Raw genomic sequence first — 15,091 nt, forward strand, 5'->3', positions numbered from 1 at the left:
TATTGGGACAACAATGCAGTTCTACAAGGGAAATTCATAGCCTTACAAGCCTACCTCAAGGAAAAAAAAAAAGAAAAAAAAACATCAAATAAACTATCTCACTTTTCACTTAAAGGAACTAGAAAAGGTAAACCAACAAAGTCCAAAGTGGGTAGAAGGAAGGAACTAATAAAAATCAGAATGGAAATATAATTAGAAAACAGTACAAAAGATCAATGAAACTACACTGGTTCTTTGTAAAGATAAACAACATTGGTAAACCCTCAACCAGAGTCATCATGAAAAAAAGACAAAGGACCCAAATAAAATCAGAAATGAAAGAGGAGAATTAAAAATGGACATAAATTCAAAAGATTATAAGAAAATATTATGAACAACTATAAGTCTACAAATTGGACCATCTGGAAGAAATTTATAAGTTCCTAGAAGCTTACAGTCTTTTAAAATTGAATCAGGAAGAAACAAAATCTGAACACACTGATTATAACTAATGAAATAGAAGCAGTAGTAAAAAACAACTTCCAACAAACAACAGTCCTGAACTGGATGACTTCACAGGTGAATTTTATCAGACATTCAAAGAAGAATTAATACCTATCCTTCTGAAACTATTCCAGAAAATTCAAGAGGAGGGAAGATTCCCAAGCTCATTTTATGAGGCCATATTCTAATTTTAAAGCCAGATAAATACACTACAAAGAAAGAAAATTAAAGGCCAATATCCCTGCTGAACATAGATGCTAAAATTACTTCAACAAAATATTAACAAACCAAGTTCAGCATTGCCTTAAAAGGATAATAACGTTTTGGTCAAGTGGCATTTATTCCTGGGATGCAAGGTTGATACAACACCTGCAAATCAATTAAGGTGATAACACCACATAAACAAAATGAAGGATAAAAATCATATCAATAGATGCTGAAAAAGCATTTGTTGTAATCCAGCATCTGTTTATTATTTAGAAAAAACTCAGCAAAGTGGGAATAGAGGCAACATACCTCAGCTTTGAAGGTGACAAACCCACAGCCAACATTATACTGAACAGGGGAAATCTAAAAGTGTTTCCCTTAAGATCAGGAAACAAGACAGGGCTATCCACTTTCACCATTCTTCTTCAACAGTATGAACAGTCATAAAAACAGATGTGTATAGATAAATGGAACAGAATAGAGAACCCAGAAATAAGCCCATGCCTGAATGGTCAATTAGTATTTGACAGAGGAAGCAAGAACATACAATGGGATAAAGACAATCTATTCAATAAATCGTGTTGGGAAAATTGGAGAGGTACTTGCAAAAAATGAAACTAGACATCCACCTTACATCATATACAAGAATAAACTCAAAATGGATTAAAGACTTAAATGTAAGACTGGAAACCATAAAATAGAAGAAAATATAAGCAGTAAAATCTTGGATATTTATTTTAGGAACTAGAGGCCTGGTGCACAAATTCGTGCATGGGTAGGGTCCCTCTGGGTGGCCTGCAGGGATTGGGCTGAAACCCTCAGTCCAACGCTGCCTGCAGCTCCTACCTGCCACTCCCGCTTATCCCGGCCCCACTATGCCTGCCACAGGCTCTCGCCCAATTAGTCCCAATTGGGAGAGGCTCGTGCTGCTGCAGCAGTGCTCACCAGCCATGAGCCCTGCATCTGGTGCCCTCCCAAGGGGAGTGGCCTGCGGGATCGGGCTGAAACCGGCTCTCCATCGTCCCCCGAGGGGTCCCAGATTGCGAGAGGGTGCAGGCCAGGCTGAGGGACCCCACCGGTCCATGATCAGGCTGGGGAAGGACCGTTGGAGGCTCCAGGGCATGTCTGGCCCATCTCGCTCAGTCCGATCAGCCACACCCCAGCAGCAAGCTAGGATACCAGTCGGAGCATCTCCCCCCTTGTGGTCAGTGCACGTCATAGCGACTGGTCAACTGGTCGACTGTCTGCCCCTTGGTGGTCAGTGCACATCATAGCGAGCGGTTGAGCAGCCTTAGCATATCAGTAGCATATTACCCTTTAATTATATAGGATAATTTTTTCTGATATAGCTCCTTGGCAAGGGAAACAAATGGGACTGCATAAAACTAAAAAGGTTTTGCATATCAAAGTAACCATCAAAAAAATGAAAAGACAACCTACTGAATAGGAGGTCATTTTTGCCAATAAGACATCTGATAAGGAGTTAATATCCAAAATGTAATAAAGAAATTATAAAACTCAACGTCAAAAAATCAAACAATCCAATTGAAAAATGGTCAAAATACCTGAATAGATAAAGTGGACATACAGATGGCTAATGGACATGTGAAAATACGCGCAATGTCACAAATCATTAGAGAAATGCAAATTAAAGAGAGTAAGATATCACCTCACACCTATCATCAGTAAGTCAACAAACAAGTGTTGGCAAGGATGTGGAGAAAGGGAAATCTTCATGCACTGCTGGTGGAAATGCAGATTGATGCAGCCACTATTGAAAACAGTATGGAGTGTACTCAAAAAATTAAACGTGAAACTGCCTTATAACCGAGGAATTCCACTTCTGGGTTTTTGTTCAAAAAAACCCAAAGCACTAATTCAAAAGAATATATGCACCCATAAGTTTATTATAGCATTATTTACAATAGCCGGGATATGGGAGCAACCCAAATGCCCATGAAAAGATGAGTGGGTAATGAACATGTGATACAAATACACAATGGAACATTACTGTGAAAAAGAACAAAATCTTACCATTTGCCACAGCATGAATGGACCTAAAGGGTAATTATGCTTAGTGAAATAATTCAGAGAAATACCATATGATTTCACTTACATGTGGAAACCAAAGAGCAAACAAAAAAAGAAAGTGAAACATTCATAGATGCAGAGATCAGACTAGTGGTTGTCAGTGGAGAGAGGGATTTGGGGGGGCGCGGGGGGAGGTGTGGAAAGGTTGAAGAGATTAAGAAGTACAATTTGGTAGTTTCAGAATTGTCACAGGGATGTAAAATACAGCATAGGGAATGTAGTCAATAATGTATTAGGGGGGAAATTTTGTAAAGCATAGGATTGTCTAATCACTATGCTGTACACCTGAAACCAATATAAAATAATACTGAAGTTAAACTGGAATGGAAAATTTTAAATAAATAAAATATTTTAAAATGCTTGGTTTTAGCATGGATTGAACAATACATCTTTTGGTGTTTTTTGTTTTTAATTTATTGATTTTAGAGAGAAAGGGAGAGGGAGAGAGAGGAAGGATAGAGAGAAACATCGATTTGTTGTTCCACTTACTTATGCAATTATTGGTTGATTCTTATATGTGCCCTGACTGGGGATGGAATCCACAACGTTGGTGCATTGGGCAGATTCTCTAACCAACTGAGCTACCCAGCCAGGGCTGAACAATACATCTTTTGGATTGCTTATAGAAGTGGTAACATAATATTCTTAATTTAAAAAAATATTTCTCAATAGGGATATATTTTATTAAATGGTGGTATCTTATATATTTTTGATTGCCTTGTATGTTTTAGAGAATACTAATTGCTAGGCAATAAAATAGCACAAAACACATTCTTGTCCTCCTGCAACTTAACCATGTAAATGGGCATGTAGTTGTAAAATAATCACATGTAAATGTGAATTCTAATTTTTTATATGTGCACTGCAGGAAAAACTTAGGCTGCTATAAGAATGTAATGGGAGAGCTGGGAAATCAGGAAAATTTTCTCTTGAGAAAGTGTAAAGTTGATTCCTTGAGAATAGTAGTAATTAGACTGCTAGAGTTCAGGGAAAAGAACATTTTAGGTGGCAGGATCACTGTATTTGAAGTTTATGAAATGGGAAAAATATTATCAAAATTGAAAGATGGCAAGTGTTGGCTGGGTTGTAGTTGTGAGGAATTGGGGAGTGGAAGGAGATTCGAAAGGAGAGAGGTAGGCAAGGATTGTCTGCAAGGCCTTATGTACCATGTTAAGAGGTAGTTATCCTGGGGAGTGATATCAGCTGTGTTTACTATTTTAAAAGATTACTTTGTTGGTTTGTTGGTTAAAGTTCCATACTAGTGGGGGGGGTGGGGGATGGCGCGGAGATTAGGTATTGGAATCCAGGGACTCCTACTGAGATAGACTAGTAAGCCAGGACTAGGGAAACTAAGAAAAATAGTTATACATCAATTTGCAGCCATCTAGTATATCCTATCTTCTCTAAACCAAGGACACTTAAGAGTAAATGGTTTAGCCCTGGCCAGTGTAGTTCAAGTTAGAGTTTAGACTCCAGCTCCCAAGAGTCTCAGTTTCGATTCTTGGTCAAGGGCACATACCTGGGTTACAGGTTTGATTCCCAGCACGGCCTGAGGCAACCAATCACATTGATGTTTCTCTTGCTCCCCTCTTTCTTTCTCCCCTCCCTCCTTCCCTTGCACTCTCTAAAAATCAATGGAAAAAATATCCTTGAGTGAGGATTAACAACAAAAAAAGAGTAAATGGTTTATACTTTTTCCCAACCAGAGGGTATATAGCTTAAATCACCCTACTGGAAGATAGATAGCAGAAATCCAATTATAGCCATTGGCCAATCATACCCAAGGATAGGTAAAGTTAAGAGAATAAATCGCATTTTAGTACATCACCAAAAAAAAAAAAAAAAAAAAAAAAAAATTTACTTTGTTAAGAGAAGAACCAAGAGATGAGAATATTTGGAAATATGTAGTAGCATTAGAAGTGGAGTGAAGTGAATGGGTTTGAGATTTCCTTATAAATTGAATCTTTAGGGCCAGATAAAGAGTGGTATACTATTAAGGAAGACTCTGGATTTTCTGCTTTGAGCAGCTCAGTAGATACAAATGCCTTTTACTATTTGGGAAAGATTTAAAAAAAGCAGAATCTGAGTTATGTTTTTAATTCCTTTATGGTGTTGGTCTCAGTCACACTTATTTTTTGTTACTTGGTAGATGTTTGTATGTAAGATTCTAGATTGAACACTGTTTTAGGGTTCAGAATATAAGAAAAATATTTCCACCCTGTCCACTTGTTTGGGCATTGTCCAGTGCACCAAAAGGTTGCCAGTTTGATTCCTGGTCAGGGCACATATACAGGTTGTGGCTCGATCCCCAGTAGGAGGTATGCAGTAGGCAGCCTGATCAATGTCTCCCTTTCACATCAGTGTTTCTCCCTCTCCCTTTCTCTCTAAAAATCAGTAAAAATATTTTTTTAAAAATATTTTCTTATAAGTTTATTAAGGATAAAAATGAAAATCTGAGAATTCATGAGATATTTAAAGCATTCCCTTTACTGAGATGTAATCTAGTTAAAGATTAGCATGTTCATTGTATTTTACATGTGTTTTACTCTAGCCGTGCAGGACGCTCCAAACAAGCAGCCACTAAAGAAAATGATTCAAGTGAAGAAGTAGATGTGTTTCAGGGCTGCTCTCCTGTCAATGATGATATTCCACAGGAAGAAACAGAAGAAGAGGAAGTTTCTACAGTAAATGTATGTTTTTATTAAAATGCCATGTATGATAGTGATAACCTGAAAGGTGAGCTGAGGGTTTTTCCTGGGGTCATATCTTGCAACGCTGAAGAATGAGCTCCGCGGACCAGAAGATTTAAGCAAAAGTGTGGAAAATTACAAGCAGATTCAGACTCCCCTCACGGGGAGGAGGGCCCTAATAATGGGCTGCCCCCTTAAACCCTTGTAGTCCAGGGGCATATATTTGCTACAAGTCTGCTCCATGTCTACCTGTGTCTTCACCTGATTGATTCCCTCAATTGTTCTTGCCCAGCAATGGGCCTGAACTTTCCATTTCTGTGTGTTCTTTCTCTGTTCCTATGCTGAACTTTCTGTTTCTATGCATTCGTACACCTTGTTGCTGTAGGCCCTCACTTGTTTTCCCATGCCTCTGGCTTTGAGTCCAGAAACATTTTATTATTTCTGCTTTGTTGGTTCCTGTGATTAGGCTTGCTCAAACTGCTATGTCTACCCCTGCCTATGTTACACCTGCCTTTGTTTTCCACTGTACCTATCTGCCTGCGTTTCAAGTTAACCCTCTCAATAGTATGGAATATAGAAATAGGGTTGGTAAATATTTGGTCACATCTTTTTAGTATTTGATGTTTCTTATAATTCTAAATACATAGTTTTTTCTTCATTAGTTTAGCATTCTGTCATCTACCAGCTTGTATAATGCAGAAGACATCTTTTATGGAAATCTAAAACTGAGTGAGAATAATGAATGTAGCCTAGTGCAAGTGCAAATGTCAAGTTTAAACTGATGTGGAAAAGAACAAGTACCAGTATGATACTGACACTTAAGGCATTTTTATACCTTGATTTTAGAGTGCTGATATCTGTTAAATATACTCTTATTTATGTTTCATTACTTTTTGTTTGAATTTCAAAGTAGAAACTAGAAATTAGTCAGTCATAATAAAATCATAGTTTTTACTAAAATCAGCCTTTGGAATTCATAACATTGGTAATAGACACTTTTTTTTTTTTTTTTTACAAAAGTAGGAATGTGGAACTTCCTGAGGTACTTTTTTTACTTTTAAAGTAATGAATTGTTTTGCCATTTAACATATTTCAGGTATTTTACTGTGGAAGAAATATAAATAGCTAAGTAAGAGCTGTTCTCTTGGTAATACTAATGCTGAATCTTTGGATCAGCTCAGTCAGCCATCTTATTTGAGAAATCAGTGTACTATGATCAAGTCCCAGAGTTGATCCCCACTTCTCTGACCTATTTAAAATATAATTAGCTCTTCAATCTGCGGCAGAATTCATTTATGTGAATGGATTAACACTACAGAAAAATATGCTGCATTGTGGTCTCAAACTAGCTGAGCTTCTTTCTTAACGGGTTTTTTGGGGATGTAAAAATAAGGTGAAAGAGTCTCTGATATCTTCATCAAAGAAAAACTATACTGTTAATTAAATTAAAATACTGTCCTTTTTATATTCCTCTTGTTTGAACTAAAGTTTTATGCTTTCATTACCTATTGCCAATTAATGGGAATGTGTCTGAATTTTAGCTTACTTATATGTATTTGATAGGCTCTAAACTCAATAACTATTTTCCCAGAAAGACAGCTGTAAGCCTAAGTTCATAAGTGTCAAATTTTGTCTTATCACAGAAATATAAGTAAAAATATGACATTTGCAATTATTTTACTTGCTGTCTACATAGACTTCTGATCATTTGTTTTTAAAGTTATTAAATAGAAAAGGAATGATTTTTCCTTGCTATTCTGGGAAAAGCTGTTTATGAACATTCAAATATTATATAGGTCTAAATAAGTGATGCAACAAGTTAAAATAGGAGAAAGGTTTCAAGGAGAGAAAAGCAAAGAAAATCAGGACCAAGTAAGAATAATGATTGGTTAAAAAATTATTATAATTGCTATGTCTAATAAATGTGTCCCCATTTTAATTAAGCATCTGATGATTTTTCTTTTAAGGTACGGCGGAGAAGTTCTAAAAGAGAAAGGCGATGAACAAATGTAATAATTTCTATGTGAACACTTAAAAAATCATTTTTCATCAAGCTTGAGGCTGAATAAAACCTTTAATACACAAAATGGGACTGCTGAAGAGTGGACAGTTGGACCTCCCTTTGATGACCTCATATATTTGTGGTCACACTTTAGCCATACGCATGGTGATAACATTGACTTGTGAAAGTGTAATTTGCTATGGCTATGTAGAAATAAACTAAAGAAGAAACTTGTAAATATATTTTTCCTTTTTTTTTTTTTTTTTAATGTTTCTGACTTCTAGTGTGCTTGTATAGCTTTTATCTGTGGCTTTAAACTGACAGTACCCAACTGTTTATTGGATCTATTGCTTTGAAAAGAGTTTGTTAGGATAGATCTTAAGCAGTCATCTGTCAGTGTTTGTATTTGTATACTCTGCAGTTTTACTGTGAAAAAATTATTTTTCAACAAATGGTGTCATTTTCTTGATGTCACTATTGGTTGGAGAGTTAAATGGTCTCTTTCCCTTGTGTATCTTACCTAGTGTTTACCCCTAGGCACCCTTAACCTTCAGAGGTGCTAAATCATCTGCTATTACACCTGAACGATGCTTCTGATGGGAGGAAACCACACAAATTGTGAAATACTCCTGAAGTTGATTATTTTACACCTCAGTATTGGTCCCAGAATTTTCTGGCCTTCTATGGCAATGAAAATTTTAAGAAAAAAGATTTAAAATATTTTAATTTTAAAGAATGTGTTATAAAATAATGTACTGAAATCTTTATCCCATTTTATCGTCCCTTTTCAGTTCATATACTCTACTGTATCAATAAAATTCTGTAATTTGAATTAGTTTTTAATAGTCTAGAATGTTATTGTGTATAGATATTTCCTCTTGAACGTGTTCAGAAAATGCAAATTATTACACTATAATATAAAATCTGATATATACACATTAGAAAAGTTTCAGTTCTTCATAACAATGTAAAGGTAATCAGAAAGAAAAAAGTTTTATTGATGCAGTGTGTCTTTATAAGGCTGTTCTTGAAAACAAGAGTTTTGTATTTTATAGTGAGTTGCATGTTTATGAAAAAAATGCTAAAAATGGAATGTGCTCTTTTCTGTAAATTCATATTTAGTTATAGTATATGATAGATTGCCCCATAACATAGTTTTCATCAAGAGTTTATTATTGTTTTTTATTTTGGAGCCAAAAACATTGTTTTGGGAGGAAGGACAAAGTGGGAGTGATAGGTCGAACTACATGAGCTACTGTAGTAGGTATTACAGTCTTATGAACTTTTTAAATGAAATTCCACTTTGTCCTGATTGGGAAAAGTGGAAATTTATTTGGATGTAGAGATGATCTTTTCTTTATGGTAAGCTGCAAAATTATAGAAACAAATTACATAAGACAGTATACTTTTACAGTTTTGTAAACTGTATTTTGAACCAAAATTTATAGGTTGTTACTTTATGTGTGGCTAAATTCATTTTAGTATTTCAGGTGCTGTTCTTTTCTTTTTTCATGGTTAACATTAGAAAGAAAATCATATTCTAACTTGTTAAATTTATCACATTGAATAATGGAGCATTTTCATGTAACACACTATTATGTTTAAGGTATATTTCCAAGATTGGTGATAATAGATGAGGGATATAATAAAGAAACTATTTTGGAAAATGACATTTTACTATTTTCCAATGCATATCACAATTAATGTGATTATTATTTTTTTAGAGATTTCTCCATGTTAATGAAACTGCCTTTTATTTTTAAAAAATGTTTTTATTTGTGTCTTAATCTCTCAATATTTAGCTGTTCTTTATTTACAACAGTACTGACACCAGTGATTATGGGAGGCTGCTATATATCAAGGCAGCTAATGTTGGACCAAGATACATTGGTTTTTAAACATTTCATTAGCTCAGTTCTCCCATCACGCTGTTTCTATTTCAGCAGTACAAAGGCATGTTTATAAATCTATAAAATAAGAATAAAGGATAGCTTTGTATTTTTGTCATTGACTAAATTGCACCAGGAATGTTTATGGAAGTATATCTTTAAGACCATTTTATAAAACAACAACAACAAAAATGGTTGTGGAGGATTTTTATTTGCATGATCATAGTTAAGCAGATTTCATTGTACATTAATTCGTACATCAGATCACAAAAATGTTCATTGTAGATTCTGTTTAATGGCAATGAGTCTGTGATTTTCTTACACATATGTCCCTTTTGGGAGAATTATAATGTAAATTTTCCATTTTTCTGTAGAAAAATAGGTGCAATAATTATCAAAATTTTGATGTCCTGTGTCTTCATCTTAAGGGATTATCTTATTATGGTTAAACTTAACATTTCATGTACTAACATTTGGAGAGCCACATACCATAACTAAAGTAAAATTAAGTATATATAAACAATTAATTACTAACAGTGGTTAGCAAGCTCTTCAGTGATAATGTTCGTTTTGAAATATGTACTGTAAAAAAAATTGAGAAAATACTTAACTCACTGTAACAAGTTCCATTATTAAAATCTTGTGATTCTTTAGTGAGGTTATCTTGCTTCACTCTGTGGCAAATCCATTTAATCTACATTATAATAAAATTTCTTGCTGCAGTGCAACAAGAAGCTTTTTCAGTGATCTCCACTGTATATGTAAATTACAAATGTGGCTATAAAACTTGTTCCAGGTATTATAGGCTGAATTACATTCTGTATCACCTTATAACTTAGAAGTATGATTCTTAAGATTTCCTTTTTGCCCACTTGAAAAATGTCAGGAATTTAAGAATTTGTTTAACTTAGGTATATCTCCTTTACCATATAGTATTATGTCACCATAATGAACAATTGGTATTTAGATAAATAACCAACTTTCAGACACATTATTGGATTTTCTGTGAAGTTGAATAAACATGAAAACTACTATATATAATTGTATTATTTTATTTATGTGAATCTATGTACCTACATATATTTGAATATTTTTACTTAATGAAGAAAGGCAAATTTTAATGATTTTTAATTTTGGAGCCTTTGTTTTATGAAGAGAAAATAATATTTCCCACTAACATTTTTTCAAACTTTTTGTTTAAACTTCTTATGCAATATCTTGGCTGGCAGAGATTTACTAAATATTGTTTAAGCGAAAGGATTGCATAACTGAAGAAAATAAATGTATAATATAAACTTTAAAAGTAAGAACTAAGAAAAATTATTAAGGGCAGTTTTATTAATTTATTCAGCCAATATTTATTGAGTGCCTACTATGTGCTGGGCTAGTAATGGAGAATAAAGTTTTATCAAGACAGAATAAGCCCCTGCCCTTGGTAAGCTTATATTCTCTAAAGGGATGGTGGGAGAATAAGGAAACAATAATCTATAATAATAAAAGGGTAATATGTTAATTAGACTGGACGTCCTTCCTGACAAAGCCAGGGCCGGAGGGAAGCCAGCCCGGGTCCTGGGTGCTGGAAGGAAGCCAGTGCCTGCGGGGGGGGGGGGGGGGGGGGGGGGGGGCATACTCTTGCACAAATTTTTGTGCATCGGGCCTCTACTTAAATTTTTAATGTCAGATTGTGAAAAGTGGTAGAGAGTAAAAATTGGAGAAGCTATGTTGTATACTCTGAAGCTATATTATTCAGTACATACAATCTAAGATACCTTTTTGATAAAGTGACATTTTTATAATTTTAAAATATTACTTGGTATCTGTATGAATATTTCATGTCTACTTTGATAATAATATAGCCATACCAGTTTTGTTTTAGCTATTGTTTGCATGACAAAACTTTTTCTGTCCTTTCATTTTCAACAAATGTTTGTTCTGTTTAAAGTGTGTGTTGTGTACACATTTTATACTTTGGTCTTGTTATTTTATCCAATCTTAGAATCTTTCTTCTTTAATTACATTGTTTGAACTACTTACTTTTAGTGTAATTATTGATATTGTAGGTTTTAAGCCTACCTACCATCTTCTATTTATTTTCTTTTTCCAATCTTTTCTTTATTCATAAATTTTCTTTCTTTTGGCTCAGTAAATTGCTTCTTACTATTTTATCTCTTCTGTTAGCTTTTTAGTTATGCCTGACTATATCTTTTTAGTGGTTACTCTACAGATTGATTATGTTTGAATTATAGTCTATTATATTAATGCTTTCATTACCTCCTGAATAATCCAAGAATTTTAAAACAGTTCAATTCCATTTTCTGCCTTTCTACTCTTTGTGCTATACTTATATATTTTGTGGTTACAAATGCCATGATATTGTTTCTTTAATTAGTATTCTTTCTGCATGTGTATGTGTGTGTTTAATTATAGTTTTTTGCTTCGATCTTAATTTTCCTTCAGCATGAACAACTTCTTTTAGTATTACATATAATGCAGGTCTGGTGGCAGTTAACTTATTCACATTTTGTTTGAAAGTCTTAATCACACCTTCATTTTTAAAGGGTATTTTTATTGGCTACAAAAATCTAGATTGGTAATTTTATTTATTGGGCATTTAAAAGTTATCATTCCATTCTTCTGGATTTCATATTTTCTGTTGCAAAGTGAGTCAAAAACCTTCTTACTATTTGTAGATAATGTGTCTTTTTTTCTGGCTACTTTTAGGATTTTCTCTTTATCTTTGTTTTCAGTAGTTTGACCATGATGAACCTACTTATGATTCTAAACATTTTATCTTGCTTGGGGTTTACTGAGCTCTTGAATCTGTGATTGATGTATCGTATCAGTTTTGAAAAATTCTTGTCCATTATCTTTTCACATGACTTCTCTATTATTATTTCTCTCTTTTTCACACTTCATTATAAATATATTACGCTCTTTGTGTCCCATATGCTTTTTATTTTCTCCATTCTTTCCACTCTTTTTCCTCTGTGTGCTTCATTTTGATATTTCCATTAACCCATCTTCAGATTTACTAATTTTACCTTCTGCCATGTCCAGTTTTCCATTTAACCCATACAGTTAGTTAATTTCAAATATTGTATATTTTAGTTTTAGAATATTTAATTGTATAGATTTTATTTCTCTATTGAAATCTCCATCTTCCTATTCTTTTATTTTTATAACATAGCTGACAAAGATTTGAATTATGTAATGCCAATATCTGAATCATCTCTGGATCTGATCCTGTTGTCTGATTCTTTTATTTTTTTGATTATCAGTCGCGTTTGTCCAGTCATACTTATTTCTCCCTTGTAATTTTTTTCTTTTATGCAGGACTGTGTGTACAAAAAAACCAAAGATGTGAAGTTGATGTGATTGCCCCCCCCTCCCACTTTCCAGAAGGGCATTTGTCTTCTTTTCTGTTAGGCCTTATAGAGATTGATCACTTCAATCTACGGCACTAGGTTTGAGTTTCAGTTTTAGTTAGACTTAGTCCACATATTTCAAAAGTCTTTAGGGTAAGACTTGTGTCATAGACAGACTTTTAGCATGGCAAGGCTGCAGGCGATTCCGTTCAACCTTTCCAGCCTAGCCTCTCAGTGGGAAGGCTATTTTATATAGAATAGCCAAAGAGGGTTCTTTGTAATTCTTTTTTTTTTAATCCTCACCCGAAGATATTTTTTCATTGATTTTTAGAGAGAGGGAAAGAGAAATAACCGTGTGAGAGAAACACATCGACTGACTGCCTCCAGCACGCACTGCGATCAGGGAGGAGCCCGCAACCGAGATACGTGCCCCTGACCGGAATCGAACCCGGGACCCTTCGGTCTGCAGGCCGATGCTCTATCCACTGAGCCAAACCTACTAGGGCCAAAGAAGGTTCTTTGAAAAGAGAACATCCAAGTATGGACTTTAAGGATCAAGACATATGCAAACCTGGGGGGGTGGGGGGGGGCGGGAGTATCACTGGCAGAGGGAAGAGCATGTACAAAAGTCTTTAAGAAAGAATGAACTTTGAGTACATCAGGGATTTCAGGAAGGATAAGGTTTCAAGTAAAAGTGACCAAGGGATAAAGAGGTAGGAAAGAGAAGAAAACAAAGAGCCAGAATATACCTGTATGCCTCTTGGGAGTTTGCTCAAAGTTCGATGGGAATCCATTGTAGGGTTTTGAGTAGAAGAGTGACAAGATTTGACTCTTTTTTTTAATTTTTAAAAATACTGGATTCAACATATTCAAAATTGAAGGTATAACTTTTCCAAATCTGATCTTCATATATCTGAAAATAGAACTAGTAATGCAAATCAGAAATTTAGAAGTTGCTCTGATTCCTCACCCCCATATCAAGTCCTATTGAATTTACCTCCTGATTATTCCTGCAACTTTTCTACTTTTTTTTTTAATTCAATATATTGGGGTGGCATTGGTTAAATAAGGTCATACAGGTTTCAAGTGTACATTTCTCTGATACATGATCTGTATAGTGAATTGTGTGCCCACACCATATATTTGACTCCCTTTACTACTTCCCACCACCTTCCCTCTGATAGCCACGATATTGCTGTCTGTGTCTATGAGTTTCAGTTTTATATCCCACATATGAGTGAAAGTATATGGGTCTTAGCTTTTTCTAACTTATTTGGCTTAGCATAATATTCTCAAGGTCCATGTTGTCACAAATGGCAGTATTTCATCTTTTCTTATGGCTAATATTCCATAGTATATATGTACCACAGAAGATGTGAAAGTTTTCTACTTTTTTTCACTAGTGTAATCACCTTTAAGTTCTCATTTCTTTGCCTCTGTACTGGTCTGCTGACGTTTACTCTTGCTTGACCTCAAATTCATGTTCACAGTGAAGCTACACAATTGTGAAAGGGTGATCTCATGTATCCCCAGCAGCAGCAGCAACAAAAACAGTATAACCCCTACAACCCTGTAGCAGTTTACCATTGCATTTAGGATAATGTGCACTACAAAGCACTGCATCTTTGGTCACTTCTGTCTAGCCAGTATCTTCATCACCTGTGCCAGCTACACTATTCTTTCAGTCCCTTGTACCTAGTTGCCAGAGGTATTAGAGTGCATATAAAGGTATATAGACACCAGTAAGATAAGGCATATTCCGTAAGCTATGCCTAGAGCACTCTTCCTCTGCTACATCTAGTTATTTCCTACTCATTTTCCCTAAGGATGCCTTTCTTGATTGTCCATGAACGGGACACACTGCCACCCGCAGCCCCACCTCCACTCCCCAACACATACACACACACACACACACACACACACACACACATTATGTGCCCTCTTAGCTTACCTCTCCCGTTAGCACTTAGCACAATCTCACTGCCTCCAGTATGGTCAACTACATGAAGACAGAAGGTATTTGTTTTTGTTTACTAGTCTATTTCTAGCTCTCAGCACTAGTACTCAAAACTGTTGATAAATGAAATTATGTTATTAAAATGTAGATAAATAACATATCTTATGAAGGAACCTGATAATTTGTTTACAAATATCTCACGTGGTACTATGGCTCTGTGTGGTAATTGATGGCATGCCCAAAGACCAGAGATTGTGGTTTATTCAAGGTTCCTCGTTGCTAAAATGGTAGCTGAGGTTTTGATCAAATGTTTTATTCCAGAGCCATACTCTTTCTGTATGCACCTCAAATATTAATCATCACATCAACATTGAATGAGTAAATATTAATAACTTTTAAAGAAGTGA

General features: G+C 34.9%; 1 protein-coding gene across 6 annotated transcripts in view; it reads left to right on the forward strand.

Annotated features, from left to right (window-relative positions):
• The window catches only part of PDS5B (PDS5 cohesin associated factor B), a 254,155-nt gene extending 243,743 nt beyond the window's left edge, over nucleotides 1-10,412 (forward strand). For 3 of the 6 annotated variants that reach the window (XM_070409166.1, XM_070409169.1, XM_070409167.1), the window contains 2 exons: nucleotides 5,333-5,471; nucleotides 7,439-10,411. In XM_070409166.1, the coding sequence (XP_070265267.1) occupies nucleotides 5,333-5,471; nucleotides 7,439-7,474 (175 nt within the window). In that variant the 3' untranslated portion in view covers nucleotides 7,475-10,411. Of the gene's footprint in view, nucleotides 1-5,332; nucleotides 5,472-7,438 lie in introns of all 6 variants that reach the window. The other 3 variants (XM_070409168.1, XM_070409170.1, XM_070409171.1) reach the window with 2 other exon arrangements.
• Nucleotides 10,413-15,091: the final 4,679 nt, after the last annotated feature.

This window comes from Myotis yumanensis, unplaced genomic scaffold (genome assembly GCF_028538775.1).
Source record: "Myotis yumanensis isolate MYYU_CA2020_CCGP unplaced genomic scaffold, mMyoYum1.0.hap1 SCAF_3, whole genome shotgun sequence".
Lineage (NCBI taxonomy): Eukaryota > Metazoa > Chordata > Mammalia > Chiroptera > Vespertilionidae > Myotis > Myotis yumanensis.